Source organism: Falco cherrug, chromosome 8, assembly GCF_023634085.1.
Source record: "Falco cherrug isolate bFalChe1 chromosome 8, bFalChe1.pri, whole genome shotgun sequence".
Classification (NCBI taxonomy): Eukaryota; Metazoa; Chordata; class Aves; order Falconiformes; family Falconidae; genus Falco; species Falco cherrug.
This window is the reverse complement of record NC_073704.1, coordinates 63,866,378-63,882,649: the sequence shown is the minus strand read 5'-3', so window position 1 is coordinate 63,882,649 and position 16,272 is coordinate 63,866,378. Positions and strand designations below refer to the sequence as shown.

Below are 16,272 nucleotides of genomic sequence, written 5' to 3'. Positions count from 1 at the left end.
TCCCTGTTAACCTAACCAGAATTGCCCATTTCTTCCACCAAAATACAGTCCTGACATTCTGATAATCTGTAGTAGGTTTTTTCCTACCCCACAGCAAAACTTTCCCTTCTCTTCTACCCAGGTTATTTTCTCAAGTCTTTTTACCCCTCATGTGATCCCCCTGGTTGTATGTCTACCATCACAAAAGAATTGATCATGTTTCCCTTGAGCATTTCTGTGGCTTACCATTTGCTCTCACCTTTGGTACTGCATGGTCCTTGGAGATGCTCTGAGAGAATACAAGACACTTTCTTCCCAGCTTCAGGCATTTGATGTTTCCCCGTTTTCCTCAAACTTTATAGGCTTTCCTTTCATAGGATTCTTCTTGCTATCCTTGTATGCTACGTGTGCTATTCACAATCTTAAGTGATCAGACTCTTAAATTCTGCTGGAGTTTATGTTCAGGTCTGCTTGTTATTACAGCTTAACTGTCTTATCTCACGGCTGACAATTTGAAATCTAGGTTTATATGCAGAATCTTTGTTCCACATTTGGGAAATTAATATTTGAATATAAAGCTTAGTGAAGTGTGGACAGTGAACTGAAACCTGAGAGACAGGGTAGCCATTTGAGTCAAGATTGTAACATGAAATCTTTGCTTTTTAATTTTGTTAATAGCTTTCCTTTTTTTTTTCCTGGTTGTAGGAGATGACCCATTCTTGGCCTCCTCCACTGACTGCTATTCATACACCATGCAAAACTGAACCGTCAAAATTTCCTTTTCCAACAAAGGTCAGTGCTGTAGTCAAATACTGAATGCTGTTGAAAGAGTAACTCCTGTTAAAGATCAGGATTTTGGAACTCTTCTAAATTCAGTTCTGCATAGTTCTGGGTTTGTTTTAGTGCTTTGCATCTCTTTTATCTTGCTTCACCACAACATTTGTCAGCAGTAACCTTATGGAAAATGTCAGCATTTTTTCTCTGGTTTACACACACAGAGCAGTTTGCAAAGATGTCTATAATGTAACTTTCCTTTTACTACTTAAACCTTGTTTCATAAATTCAAACCTTCTTCAGGATACTTCTGAGGTTTGAAAATGCCATTGAGCCTTTTTCACTGTTGGGGAAACACTTTGCACCATTTTGTGTAGAACCAAACAAGTGCATTTACCTCTGTCTAGCAAAGTAATGGAGGCTGACTGGTAAATGCTAAGCAATTTTAAATGTACTTTGCTGCATCAAATGAATTTTCCTCATTATTTTGAAGTCTATTAATAGTTCTATTAGATTTTACATTTTCAATTTAGAAAAAAAACCAAACCAATTTTAAAATTGGATGTTTTGCTAAAGAAATTTTCAGATCACTTGTTCAAAAAGGTCCTCTTCCTAACCTCCCATGTACTTAATAACTACTGAAGTGTTTAAGCTATTAATTCTAAAGAGAAATCGGTCACTCTTTGCTGCTGTTGACAGCACAGGGCACGTTTCCAGGAGACCTGCTTGAGCTGACACCTCTGAGGAAGGAGTTCTTTTGCTCTCAGCTGCCTGCTTGCTCCCCTGAGGCTGGATCTGGCAGCCCCAGCAGCAGGATTTCAAGGCAGACTGGCACTGGTGATTGTTTGCCTTGAAATACACTCTGCAGTGAGCAGTATCTCGGAAGCTGATGGGGTAGGCAGGGTAGAGATAGGCAGGGTAGATAGCTGTGGGTAGCAACTTCAGCGAGTACAGTTCAGCTTGCGATAGCTGACTCACTCAAGGATCCATGTTTTGCTTCCTGTATCTACTGATTACCAATAAAAGATTTGACAATAAAATTTTTCTCCAGAGTCAACATCTCTCTGAAATGGATTGGGGTACTCCACCCCTAATTTGGCATAACTTCAGAGTGAAGAAATTACGCTGTTTATCTTTTGAAAGTTAACTTCATAATAGTTAAGACTATGCTTTTTCTGACCAGACTGCTCTTCTGGAGCACCGCTGGCTGCTGTCAGTTTCCTGTTTGATCCAAATCACTCCTCAAAGCAGGACAGTTCAGTGAAGGATTTCAAGACTTCCTCACTGAGGTCTCTAGTGTAATCCGTTTTACGTGAATGCTTTGACATCACCTTCTTTTGGTCAAAAGTTCGGCTAGCATGTTGTAAGTGCACATCCACAGAACTCCCTCGGGCTGGTGTGAAGTTAAATGGTTCAGGCTCTCACACTGGCAGCAAACCCCAGGGCTATGGGCAGCCCTGGTGTCATTGCCCTCGGCGCTCCGTGCTCCTGCTCACTGTCTTGCTTGCTTCTCTCCAGTGAGCTGAAAATGCAGAACATACTATGTGGTTCTCAGCTGTGTTTTTGAGGACGTGTCTAGAAATAAATCTTGTCATTTGTTTTCTTAACATTAGATCAATATTAATCTTGCGTATGTTACTTTTAATCAGGTTTATTTGCTGTGTTGTATAAGACTGTGAACTTGGAAACGATTCTTACCTGTTACTGTAAAAAAAAAATAATTAAAAAACCCCACACCTCTCCTCACCGGCAGAGGTACTTATTCCACTGCTTTGAATACTTATTCCTGAACCTTTGGGGAGATGTTTTCCCTTTGCACATTTTTGAGCACATTTGATTATGGGGTTGCTAGAACTGCTTGTTCCTGTGTTTCTCTGGTATTTGACTCCGTTTGGGAAGAAAGGTGGTGTGCAGAAATATGTGTCTTTGACACAGAGAGAAACTATGTAAGATTGCACAGCCTTGTTGACATTTGAACAAAAAAGGTAGGTTGTGTTTCTTTGAACCTATCAAGCTGGATTGTATTTCTTCACCCAGTTTGCAAAAAATTCCATTTATGGCTGCTCTGAGTCTTTTGACTTTCTGCCAGCTTTTTCTATTTTGTGGCTGCACATCTTAGCCATGGAACTTTGTCAAATTCTCTCTCTGCATCCAAAGCCTATAATTTCCTCTGCCTTCTCCCCTCTGTCATTCTTGGCAGCAGCTCTTTGCAGAATTCCAGTGAGTTAGTGAGCCATAGGCTTGTGCAGTCTGGACCCAGAGCAGAATTCAAAAAACAAAACAGTGGTTTACTTTAATCATGCAGTACTGTTCACGGAAAGCTTGTTCTCTTTAATACTGTGCTCAGTTTATTTACAAGTAATATGCTGAAGTGTTCCACAGCATTCCTCTTTTGTGCAGAAGTTTAGTATGTTTTGCCTGTGCACGTAAAATTAAGCTCCCTTTGGTGGACCAGTTGAATTTATGTTTAAGACACTTGGGATTAGGATCATTTTCCCCATGTGTAGGTAGTGAGTAGCTTGAAGGAACCCGAACTCCTGACAGGGGCCTCTCTGATTACTATAAACCTATCTAATAGTTTTCAGGAAGTCTTTGAATCAGAAGATAAAACTTCTGATTATGAAAATAGGTCAGGGAAAGTTTTATGGATGCTATTAAAAAAATGTTGATTTCTGAGTCTTGATAAAAAAATGTTATCCAATGACCTAACACTCTGTAATTTTACCCCCTGTAACTTTTTTTAAGCCATGGACTTACAATCAAAAAATACTGGTGTGTTTGTAAAGTATATTAAAAATCCCAGCTGTCTGTTAGAGTGAAAGTTTTTCATTTCAAACTAGCATGAGAGGTTTGGCAGTTTTCGAATCTGCATACCTGTGCAGTGACCTAGAGGCATCTCCGAAGAGGTGGATTCTGTCTCCAGGTTTGCTCAGCATCTGCCCTGTGCTGAAGTTCCCGAGAAGATCCCTTGATCTGCTGTAATACAGAAACTTGCTTCTGAGAAATGAAAATGACATCTGACCTGAGATTTCAGACATTAAATGGAAATGGGTCCCATTCAGCACAACCGGGGCTGCAGCCAAGCTGGTAACCTGCAGATGTGAATTGGTACCCGACTGCCATTCTGCGCAGCTGGCGAGCGTTTTTCTCTCCACCTTTTGTGTTTGAGTACAAGCTGCGATTTTGTTTCCTGCTTCAGTGTCTTCAGTATCTAACCCCAGCAGTCTATTACACTTCGGTTAAAAGGGTTTCCTTCCTTTAAGGTGTTTTTAATTTCTTCTTTCTGAAGTAGGCCTTTAGAAGATATTGCTATAAATAACTTCGGAGTTGAAAGTACAGCTTTTTTTTTTTTTTAATCTCCAAGTTTCTTAAAGAAATAAGTATTCAAAGACAACACAGATGGCAAGAGAGATGGAAAAAGTTGCACATTTAAACATAACGCCTCGTTAAAGTGCACTTAACTGAAAGACTGCACTATGCCCTAGTAATAGGAAGTTGCCTGAAGTGAGCAGTTAGGCCGGTTTTCTGCAGAATTTGTGATACATCTATTGGTAAGAATGGGTGCCAGTTCCTCATCCTGTGCTCACCCCAGTGCAGTTATTCTGTGGGTGTGGTGTTTGATTACTGTGTGGTCTTCACTTCTTTTTTTGACTTACAGTTTGTCAACTTGTCAAAGCTGACAGTGGAAAAAGGCAATCAGGGAATTGTACTCATTGTACCTGTGTAAAAGATAAAAATCAGTTAATTAATTTTGAAGGAAGTGTAGCTGTTTCTTTCCGTTGAAGTCATAAGGCTTCTCTCCAACTTCATCTTTGCTTTGCACTTTAAACATAGGTTAATTTTATTTTTATTGTACCTTCCTTTCTTTCAGTTAGTAAAGATTAGAGGCATTTGAAACACCTTACAAGCAAGTTCCTTACCAAGTTCACAGTCAACAAAATACTTGTTCAATGCATTATTGCAACTGCTTTTACTTTTAAGGGAAATTAGAAATTTCCAAGTGTACTTTGCTGTGTAAAGCTTTTCTGTGTTAAAAAAATTATATAAATTTATAAATTGCGTATATAACTGCTGCATGTCACTAACTTGGCTGCTTGAGAAAACTTGTTCGCAGGTATAACAAAAAAACCTGGAAATAATTATTGAGTTGTCATTCTGGTTTGCCATTGCCAGAGCATTGAAGTAAAATATGCATATGTAACTTTATGAATAGAGTCAAATATTTTCACTTTTTATTTATGGGGCCATCATTTGTCCTCATTTTAAAATGAGGTCAGGAAGGTCCTATTTTAAAATGGCACTCTAGCCTAGAAGTAGGTTTCCAGTAATTTGGTAGCCTCTTCGTATTTGTTTGCTAAAACAATATTTTAGGGTTTAAAAAAAATAATTACTATGTCCTGGGAGTCAGAATTGGGTTTTCTGGAATGGGAATACTGAAGATGATACAAGTCCTAAATTTTGCAAGGCTTTATCTTTCATGGCTAGATGTATAGGTAACAGACTCATTATATGTCAAAGGAAGTTACATATCATTGTTTAGTTGGTTTTGTACTAATGAATTGTCTGATTACATGAAGATCTGGCCTTTGCAGAAGAGGAACGATGCCTTTACCAGGGACTTGTGTGCAGCCATTGCCAAAACGGGGGTTTGGGCAGGCTGTGCAGAGCTCTTCAGCTTTTAAGTTTTGTTGTCTTTTAGGTCCCTTTGTTGACAAGGTGGGCTTTTGTGGGGTTTTTTGGTTTTGGTTTTTTTTTTTTTTTTTTTTTTGTGGTGGTGGTATTGGTGGTGTTGCTGGTTTGGTGGGTTTTTTTGTGGGGGGTGGGGGAGATTGTTACTGTACTCATTACTTGTCTACCACAGTGGGGAGTGTGTGGAAAAGAAAAATGCAGAGAAAAGTCTTTGAATGCAAATACATAAAAATAGTAGCAAAGTTGTTGTGTAAGAAAGATAAGGAAAAACGTACTGAACAGTTCCTCTCCATGCTAAACGTACATGAAGCTAGGGTATATGGAAGTTACATAGGAATTTTGGAGTTTCAGCTCTTGTGTAGTACAGCTGCACACGGCCTTTCTTAAAACGAAGCAAGTGGGAGAGCTGAGCGATGGAAGAGGAGCGTGAAGCTCCCCTTCCCTGGTATGGCTGGTGAGAGGAGCTGGGCCCAGATAAAGAATCACTCTTTCTCTTTTGTTGTTAGGTTTTTTCCTTTTTTAGAGGTTAGGTGCCATCCTTTCAGTAGAAAGAATATCTTGCTCACAGCATGTTTTTTGATATGTTAAAATTCTCAGTGAAAAAAACCCGCTTGTGATCTTTTATTCCCATAGGAGTCTCAGCAGTCCAGTTTTGGCACTGGAGAACAGAGTAAGTATATTAAACTTCCTGTAAAATGTTTAATGTTTTTGTTTCATGCTTTTTAGCGAATGAGATTTTCCAGACTGGTCATAGGATGGAGTCTAAGTTAAGATTAGCTGTACTTTCTCAAGTTTTAACCTGTTTAAACCTGATTTTCTTTTGCATTTCTTGTTGAAATCTAGAAAGTTATGACTGAGTTGCGAAGTTGTTACCATCTTCTAGAAAATACCCTGCATTTTTAATCTGTCATGTTTTCTAACTCTTGAAAAAAAAATGCCATTATGATTGATCTAACTGAATATAGCTGAGTACAAAAACAAAACACCCTTTAAAAAAAACAGCTCCCTGCTTAGAAACACATTAGAAACCAAAATAATGCTTATGCTTATATTTCAATAGAAATGGCACATTGCAGTTTCACTGTTCATTTTCACGTTGTCATTTGAAAATCGAGAGAGAGAACTGGTCAAGAACTCATACAGTAATATGCTTACTAATATCCTTGAATTTCTTTTCCCACAATGCATTTTCAGATTTTGGACAGAAGCTGCTTTTATTTCTCTTTAACTATATCGTTGTTTTGAATATTACTGAAATTAATAATTTAACACAGGTTACATACCAGGTAACATTGAATTGATTTGTGCTGTTACCTTCCAAAAGTCTTTCTGCTCCCTCTTGAAGTGGTGAAACAGATGAAATAGTAAAAGAAGAGCGGTTTAGTCTTAGATATTCACAAGCAGCTTAATCTAAACACCTGATACAGTAGGGAATTAAGGAAGCAAATTAGAACTTAATTCCATAATGCTAAACCATAGGTTTACATTGTAGGAGCAACTATCTTTAGGTGTGTAAGTAAAGAGGCTCGGTTAATCAAAACGCAGAACCGGTTTTCAACTCCTGTTTGAATTTTCCAGGAAACTTTTGACAGCATCAGTTCTTGTTTCTGTTGAACTAAGCTTAGCTATTTGCCAGAATTAAAGGAAAGGGAGGGAAAAAGAACCCAAACTGAAAAGCTGTTTATATCAGTATGTATTCCTATTGCAAGAATTGGCTTTTGAGTTTGATTTCTGGATGTAAAGATTGTTTATGTGCTAAAAAGCTATGTAGGGATGCTGAAATATGTCAGACCTTGACTATTAGCTTGACAGGGTGATCTATACCCTGTATCCTGCACGTAGAAGGCAGTAGATTAATCTTGATAGAAGCAAGCCAGTTTTTCACACCATTAATAACAGATTAAGTGTGTATTGGTTTAGATTTTCTATAATCAATTTTCTTGATTAAATAATTCACGCTATTTAGTATTTTATCTCTACATCTACTACTACTTCAGTCTGAGAGGGGATTGTACCTCATGTCAGCTAGTTATTACTCTCTCGTCTACTCAGCCATTCTTGGTTTATCCTAAGACCTTGTATTTGTGGCAACTTTGGAGTAACTTACTTTACTGGCTGAGTTTTCAACTGTGCATTTCTTTTTTCTTCTAGAACGATATAATCCTTCATCAAAAACATCCAATGGTCATCAATCCAAATCGTAAGTGGCTGTTGAGAAAACATTTTATGAACAATAGTCAAACTTCTAAGAGCTTTGGAAAGTAGCTGTTTCTTTTACTAGAATGTGCCAGTTCTTGCACGGACACTTAAGCAATACTTTTCCTTGACGGGCAGAAAACAGTGATCATCTTTAAGCAGCCATTTTCTGGGACATTAGACTCAGTATTGCACACTGGAGTGAGTAACAAATACCCTGTGCTGCCTTTCTGTTCCCCTGTTTCTTGTCAGTTGTCAGGATAGGTGTGCAAGAGTTTGGGCCTTGGAATCAGCTTGTGAACCGGGAAGGTATCAGCATCCAAGAATGGGCAGGATGGGATGGGATTTAGCAAACGTGTGCATTGCAGAGCTGTGAGCTGGAAGCAGTTGCATGCATAGGCAGGAGAGGGAACTGTTTCATGTTGGGGGAGACTGTAAACTCTGCTTGGGGTCTAGTTGGGTTTGTTCTGCTCAGCCTCTTAACTGACAAACTTTTCTGTTAGTTATGCACACAGACCTCTAATGTTTTACATTGCTGATCATGCAGCTGGAAGGAAAAATAAAAACCCACTGGAATATTCTTGGTGCCTGTAGTCCACCTATCTCATACCTGAAAATCAACTATATGCTGTTAACAGATGGTTTCCAAACAAATATTTCTATGAAAGGTTTACCAGCCGATCGTATGTTTAATGAAAGTGGTTGTAGCTTCTGAAAGCTTGTTATTCTGAGTTAACATTTCTTGTGATGCAATCACAAAATGAAGTCTTGTTCTTCTGCTTGTCTGTGCATGTTGCAGGATTGGCAAGATTAAAAAGCACATGACCTATGGGAAGGGAGTAGAACAAAAAGAAACCCTCCTCAATTATTATAGTCTTACAGTCAGTTTCCTAAAAATGTGTTGTTAAGAAGATGCTGATACACAGCCAGTTCAACGAGGGGTAGAAAGAGAAGTTCGCCACTTGGCTTTGCTTTTGTCATAGCAGTGTAGGCTGCCGAGAAGGAACTCTGCTATTTCCGAAGCTGGGGAGTGGGACAACATCTAAGAACAATAGGTAGCGTAGGACATGTGTTGAACTGGGATGCACAGGAAGAGAGCCGAGGTGTGATGTTTACTGCGACAATACAGTTTTAAATAATTAGTAGGGAAAAAAAGAAGTGATTGTGATCTTAAAAAAAAAAAAAAAAAAAAAAAAAAAAAAAAAACAACAAAAACCCCCGAAACTTAAAAAAGGAGATAAATGCATCTTTTGTAAAAGGATAGAAATGAAAAATATTTCAGGAACTAGATCATAAAGGCTGATGTTTCTTTTCAGATAGTCAGTAGAACAGCTATACTGTGAAACTCAGAAGTATTAGAATTTAATCCTTTCTCATTTTCTTTCTCCAGATGTGAATCGAACCAGACAGAGTAAGATGTTTTATTTTTGTATTCAAAGGTGGTTTTCAATAAGCACAAAGGGCCTGTACCCTGCTATATGTTTTCAGTGTGTTCACATGTCGTTATTGTGAAATAATGTGTGTATGTATGACTACCATAAATAATTATGGCTTTGAATAATAATAAAATAATTATGACTTAGAACAGTTGTGCTGTTGCCATGAGACAGGAAGCAGCCACTAGTGTTGGCTTCCTTGATTCTATTTCAAACAATGTTCTTGGCCATTGTGTATTAAGGAGTTGAACACACATGAGTTAGCTCCTCCTGCATTAGTAAATTGTGTCAAATTTCCTTTCGAAATTTAACAGAATGGACTAGGGAGTCAGAGGACTAGAATCCTTATTCTTCTCTAAAGAATGACTTCAACTCACCACTCTTAAACATCAAATGTTAGAATGGTATCTTGTGGGTTTCACCCATGCAGCCTAATTTGTAGTATAAACAATAGCGTGTTGAAATATAGAAGAACGCTTTGAAAGTAATTAAAGTACGTGGAAAAACTTGTCTTACTTTCTCCCTTTTACTTAGTATGTTGAAAGATGACTTAAAACTTAGCAGTAGTGAAGACAGCGATGGAGAGCAGGTATGTTCATTAAATGAGAGTTTCAGAAAAACATAGTGAATGTATTCATGGTTCAGTACTTGAGCAGTGTTCAATATTCCAACAGCAAACCGAGCAGCTTAAGAGGAGATTTATGATTAAGAAACAAAAATCAAACAGAATGTTTTTAGACAAAACTCAGGTATTCCTAAATGGAAACTTTGGGAAAATTACCTGTTTTGTGAAAATGGTACACTTTTCTCTAGAAAAGCTCATTTTACTGATTCAGATGGGCTTTCTCTGAAGGTATATTGGCAATAGTGGATTTTAAAATATACGTAATGGCCTGCCATGTAAAGATCAAACCCTTCATGTTCTGCCACTCCAGCTAAAGAGTACATGGTGTGAACATCTCTGTGCATTAGTAGCTTTGGACTGTGTTTGGGATGATAAAGGATACTGTATCTGTAACTGGCAGTATAGCAGCACTTTGATTTTTATCAAAAAGTCTTTTTATTCTTCTTTGTCAATACTAACTTCATGCAGCTTCTGCCAGAAAAGGCATTTAGTGTGCTAAATTAAAAACACCTGTAGGGTCTGTGCTACCTAGCAGTAATCCACCCTCCTCTCTTGTTTTGTTTCTTTTCTTCCTGTTCCCAGTTCTTGTACTTGATTTTCTTCATGTGGAAAACTTTGAAGATAGTACTCAAAGTTAACTCCTAGTACTCTGAGCATCTCTGGAATATTGTAAAACGTTGAATCATCAGAGTCAAAAAGATGGAAATGGTATTAGTGAGTGGTGGAAACAGGGACTCCTAGAACTGTAGTCAGAATATATGGGACTCTGCGATAACAGATTGGTGGTGAAAATCTGGAGAAAATAACTCTGTGTTTCTTTCTGTGTAAGGAAAATGCAGCACTTTAATTTGTCTACAAGTACTGAATTAAGGTGCTATTCAGGCTAAATAATTTTAAAAATTGAAAGGCTCTAAATTGATGCTTTGCAACTTAATTGTATTTACAGTCATAAAATAAGTTCTAGAAGCTTCATGCTCTTTTTTCTAATTGCAGGACTGCGATAAGACAGTGCCAAGGAGCACACCTGGAAGGTAGGCATTCCTGGTAGATTGCAGCATAGAAAGTAGAGTGGTGATATTCAGCCCAGTCAGAGCTCTTGACTTGATCTCATTTCTAAAATTCATGGGGTTTTTTTGTCTTGTGTTAAAGCAAAAGGTGATTAGAATTTAATCAGTGATTAAATAGCTTATATCATACAAATTTTACTGACCACTTTGGCAAGCGGGGAAAAATAAAGGCTGTTGTTTGTTTCCAGGGTGACTGTGTTCAGTTATGTTTAATTTTCTAGTAACTGTTATTTAAAATAATACTTTTTTTTTCTTTCTAATGAAAGGACTTCTAGGATATATTTTTGCCTTGGATAGCATTTGTTTATTTTTCCTCATTTTTGTTTTCAGTAATTCTGAACCTTCACAGCATAACAGTGAAGGAGCAGATAATTCAAGGGATGACTCGAGCAGCCATAGTGGATCTGAAAGCAGTTCAGGATCTGACTCTGAAAGTGAAAGCAGTTCCAGTGATAGTGAAGCTAATGAACCATCACAGAGTGCTTCCCCTGAGGTAGGATTTGACATGTGTTTGGGCTGTTTTCATTAGCTTGGCATTAATCCTGAGTTTCGAAAGCAGAAAAGATTAATAAATGTAAAAGTGCTTTTTAAAAAAAAAGTAATAGACTGACAAATATGTGGTCAGTTTCCAAGATGGACTGTTCTTTTGCTGAAGTACCTGCAATTTGATATTGTAACAGTTCTCTATATAAGCATGCATTTGATGTTTGAATTTGAGATGATTTTTACTATCCGTTACCTGTTGGAGAGCAGAAGTTGTATGTGGCAACAGTAGCTTCAAAAAACTGCAGGCTTATAGTGTGGAAGGCTATGGCAGTACATGCTGCCTGTTGATGGCACCTGCTCCAGATGAAGAAATGAGGGCTGTTACTTGTACCTATATTCATCAACCTATATTTCATTTGTTGTTTATCTCAGATTTGTTATTTATCTCAGGTTTTTTGGCCCATAGCACAGTACAGCTGTCCCCTGAGAAGGTGGAAGAAATGTAAAATATTTTATCTAACACTCGTTTTTAAATTTTTTTTCTAGCCAGAGCCACCACCAACAAACAAGTGGCAACTGGATAACTGGTTGAACAAAGTTAATTCACATAAAGTGTCACCAGCTTCTTCCGTGGACAGCAATATCCCATCTTCCCAAGGCTACAAAAAAGAGGGACGGGATCAGGGGACAGGGAGCGGCTACACTGATCAAAGTGGATCCAAGGATTCGATTTCTTCTACACCTGGGCGAGATTCCAAACCCACCCAAAAGGGCTCAGAGAGCAGTCGTGGCAGGCAGAAGTCACCTGCCCAGAGTGACAGCTCGTCACAGAGGAGGACTGTAGGTAAAAAGCAGCCCAAGAAAGCAGAAAAGACATCTATTGAAGAACCTAGAGGAGGTCTTAAAATAGAAAGTGAAACCCCAGTAGACATGGCAACAAATATACCTTCAAACAGGCATAAGGCAGCCACAAAAGGCTCCAGAAAACCCAATATAAAGAAAGAACCCAAATCTTCCCCTCGGCCTACAGCAGAGAAAAAGAAATACAAGGCTTCGAGCAAATCTGCCCAGAAATCCAGGGAATTCATAGAAACAGATACCTCATCCTCTGATTCTGATGAAAATGAGAGCCTGCCTCCTTCATCACAAACACCCAAATACTCTGAGAGCAATAGGACTCCTGTTAAATCTTCCATGGAGGAGGATGATGGCTTTTTTCGGCAAAGAATGTTCTCTCCTATGGAAGAGAAAGAGCTTCTTTCACCACTCAGTGATCCTGATGAAAGGTACCCACTTATTGTGAAGATTGACCTGAGCCTCTTATCAAGAATACCAGGGAAGCCTTACAAGGATGCTGACGCACCCAAAGTGGAAAAGAAAAACGTGCCAGAGAAGCACGTGAGAGAATCCCAGAAGCAGTCGTCTGACAAAAGTTCTACAAAAGGCAAAAGGAAACATAAGCAGGTGATGATTTTGTAGAGATTTACCTGTTATTGGGGCCCCTTAGTGGATTGGTGCTGGTGTCAAGCATATAGCCCAGCAATCCAGATCATACCCAGTGTAGTGACTGAGCAATTCAGGAGGTGACTTTGGCTAGTTATTTTGTGTAGAACACATTGATCATCCCTATACTGTTATAGTAGAGACTACTGGGATTTTCTTAGGAGGTTGAACCTGTAGGAGTATTAGCACTGTAGCTGGAGTTCAGGGAGGTGGCACAACTGCTGTACCTCTGGGCGCTGCATGCCTCATGCCTCCACTTGATCTGGCAACACCTCCTGTTGCACCGCAGGCCAGCTCAGGCAGCTGATCCAATGGAAAATTCACCTGGCCAAAAAAAAGGCAGTATTCAGCTGGATTGCCTCCTTGAACCAGTGAATCATGTAACGTATTGCCAGGACAAGGGATGGGACAGAAATGGCCCTGGGGCATTGCAGCAGCAGAAACCATAATGTCAGGGGTGCTCCTTTACTGGGAGCAGAAGGCTCTCTCCATAACAATGTTTAATCTTCTCTAAAAAAGCATTTTATCTTTTCAACTATAAACAAAGAGCGGGAATGCCTGAGTGCAGTAAAATGGGACAGGACTCAAATGTGGGAGCTGAATAGAAGTAATACTCCTGGAGTGTTACTCCAAGTATCATTGGAGACAATGGTAAGAAGTAGCTGGTGGTGTAATTTAAACTGCTTTTAGAAACCTCAAAACATATACAGTCTGTATAAAGAGCAAACTTGTGCCTGTCAGATGGACTCAGTGATCCAGTGAGTTTTTATAAATTTTGGTTTCCCTGATGTTAGGACTGTGAAGCCCTGGTTCAGGGATTCAAAAATTGCCATGCTACTCTGGATTTTATTCTCAAAATTTCATTTTGACAGAGATTTGGCAGCGGTTGTAAGACTTTGTTGACATGTGGAATCAAAGGATTATATGATATCATTTAGAGTCATTTGACCCTCTAGAGGAGATACCTAATTTCAGTTAAACCAGTTTTCCTACTGAGCAACCTAAGTAAACTTGATTGCTTACTGAAATTGGTGTTGCCTAGGAGACTTGACATGTAACTGCAAACAGAAGAACAGTACAGGAGAAACCCAAGATTCCTATTTTGTCTGGATGACAAAGTGAAGTGAGAAAGTATGAGCTTTTTTTTGTAAAATGGGAGTAACTCTGACCAGTACAATGATTAATTACGTTTTGCAAGAGTTACTATGTAATTCCTGATGTTCCCAGGACTGCACTCACCTGCTCCAGTGGCTCTGAACACACTGACTTCTGTTTCTTTGAGTAGTTGTGCCTCTCAGTACACATTGGGAGTTACAGCATTAAGGGTCTGTGCTCTTATGTCTAAACCAGAAAGCTTTGGTAAGACCAATTAAATTTAGGCTTTATCCCAGAAAATAGTCTGCTTGTTAATTGGTTTGAATCCTGATTACTCTGATGCGTACTGGTGCATGCCAGAGAAGATGCATGCCTGGTTGAGGCAGCTAAAGAAAACCCCACCCCTTCCCCCCAGCCTTCCAGTTTTTAGGTTTGTGAGCGCTCTGTATGCAGCCATCACCACTTCATTTCTACACATTATTTGCTCACGTTTCCTTGATCATAAGGCTCAGGGTTGCAGCGTTAGCGTAACAAAAATGAAACCTTCAGGTCTGAATCTGGGTTATGTTGCTGGATTATTTATTCTGTGAGGCCCTGTTTTCCGTTGTCTTCACTGTATTGATACTTCCAGTGCTTGCTGAAGGCTGCTTAGAGATTTAACTTCAAGACCCTTTGACTGTAGGATTACATTTATATAAAAAGCTAGTCTTCAACATCCCTGAGCTTACTTAATAGACTGCAAGACTTTTACCTTTTCCTGGCGTTCATAAAGCACCTCTGTTAGGCTTGATGACATAAAATTGTTTCCTTGATCTCAGGTATTGCATGGTGATAAAAACATTTGTGCTAAAGCGAGCAACTGCTTAGCTGCTACTTCTTTCACGTAGGTTGATAATTTATAAGCCAGACTTTGTTTTTCATGATGTTCCAATATCAGGGCTTGGGCAAATATTTTGTATGGACTAGATGCTGTAGGGCATACTTTTGTGGTCTGTATGTATCTTATTCTGGACACTGCAAAATGCCTGCCAAATTAAGTTTGTTAATGTGAAACATTGCTACTCTTCGTGAAGCTGTAAATGTGGACGTTTGCCTGGATGTATTTCTTGTTTGCTTTGCTCAGAACGAGGATGAAAACAGAGCCAGTGAAAGCAAGAAAACGAAACTGGAAGAAAAAGCTCCATCAGGACACAAGACTTCTAGCAGCAGGGAGTGAGTATCTTGGCTATGTTTTCAACAGCAAAGGCTCAGGGTGATCAAGGAGATGGGTGTCATCTTCCCCCCTGTCCTCCTTCCTCCTACCCCCTGCAAAGTGTTTCCTCATTATTAATCAATCCTAAAATTTTTCATTGTTTCTTACCCTTCAGACAGATTTACTTTAGAGTTTCCACTAGTTGCTGCTGGAAATTAATTACCATAACAAAAAACATTGGCCAACGACATTTTTTTTTTCACTTAACAGTAGTGAGGTAACCCCTTGTGTGAAGGGTTGGTGTATTATGGAATATGCTTCCTGTTTTTTGTCTCGTATACAGCAGGGTTCTGTTTTGTTTTAGAAATCAGCTCTGCATCTAGTTTTTTGGTCTTGCAAAATCTGTGCTTTTAAATTAACCCAATCTAGTAATTCTCCATTTAGCAAGTTGGTAAACTGAATAAATTAACTGGTATTGCCTGGAAAGCTGAAGGCATTGAGATTCGGATCCATGGATTTAGCTTCACATTTGCTTGATGCGTTAGCTAAAGAAGTGTGAGTTACACAAAGGCAAAGTAACACAGAATTAGCGAATCAATAACACTGTTTAATACTCTTTTACTTTTATGTAATTTTCCATGCTTTTTGTAATAGCTGTTATGCTTTGGCTTTGATTTAGTTCTTGGTCAGTGTTAATCCATGGGAAAGAGTTAATTTTTTTCCTCACTGCCTTTTAAAACTGAGCTATTTCAGATTAAGCAACTGAAAGCTGGTATAATTATGCCATGGAAAATAATTCTATATAGTGAGCAATTTCCAAATTACAAATATGTGAAAAGCTGCAGCACATCAGATGCTAGAAATCTTGTTTACCCATTCTGAGTTAAATAGTGTCTTACTGTTTCTTGGAACACGGATATAGCATGAATGGATGCATTGCTAGCTAGATTATGCTTTTTTTAACCTATTACTTCTGATATTTGCTTAATTGCGAGTGCTGTCTGAAGGACACTTAATTAAATTAAACTATATCAATACCTTATAAAAATAATGTAGAAATAATTATTATGGGTAGCCAGGAATAGCCAACAGTAGCTCTCGGCAGCGAAGGTAAGAGTTTACTGAAAGGCTATGCTGAGAAAGCTTTCCAGTTCCCTGGGTTCCAGGGAACATTTATATGGACCATATTTTTTCTGAGCTGTTAGGCTGACTAGTCTGCAACAGACAGGC

At 38.7% G+C, this 16,272-nt stretch overlaps 1 protein-coding gene across 8 annotated transcripts in view; it reads left to right on the top strand.

Annotated features, from left to right (window-relative positions):
* AFF4 (ALF transcription elongation factor 4) overlaps positions 1–16,272 on the top strand; it is a 54,250-nt gene that overhangs the window by 22,977 nt on the left and 15,001 nt on the right. For all 8 annotated transcript variants that reach the window (XM_055719200.1, XM_055719196.1, XM_055719195.1 and 5 more), the window contains 9 exons: positions 685–771; positions 6,076–6,112; positions 7,594–7,642; positions 9,029–9,049; positions 9,609–9,663; positions 10,693–10,730; positions 11,097–11,259; positions 11,799–12,716; positions 14,974–15,062. In XM_055719200.1, the coding sequence (XP_055575175.1) occupies positions 685–771; positions 6,076–6,112; positions 7,594–7,642; positions 9,029–9,049; positions 9,609–9,663; positions 10,693–10,730; positions 11,097–11,259; positions 11,799–12,716; positions 14,974–15,062 (1,457 nt within the window). The remainder of the gene's footprint in view (positions 1–684; positions 772–6,075; positions 6,113–7,593; positions 7,643–9,028; positions 9,050–9,608; positions 9,664–10,692; positions 10,731–11,096; positions 11,260–11,798; positions 12,717–14,973; positions 15,063–16,272) is intronic.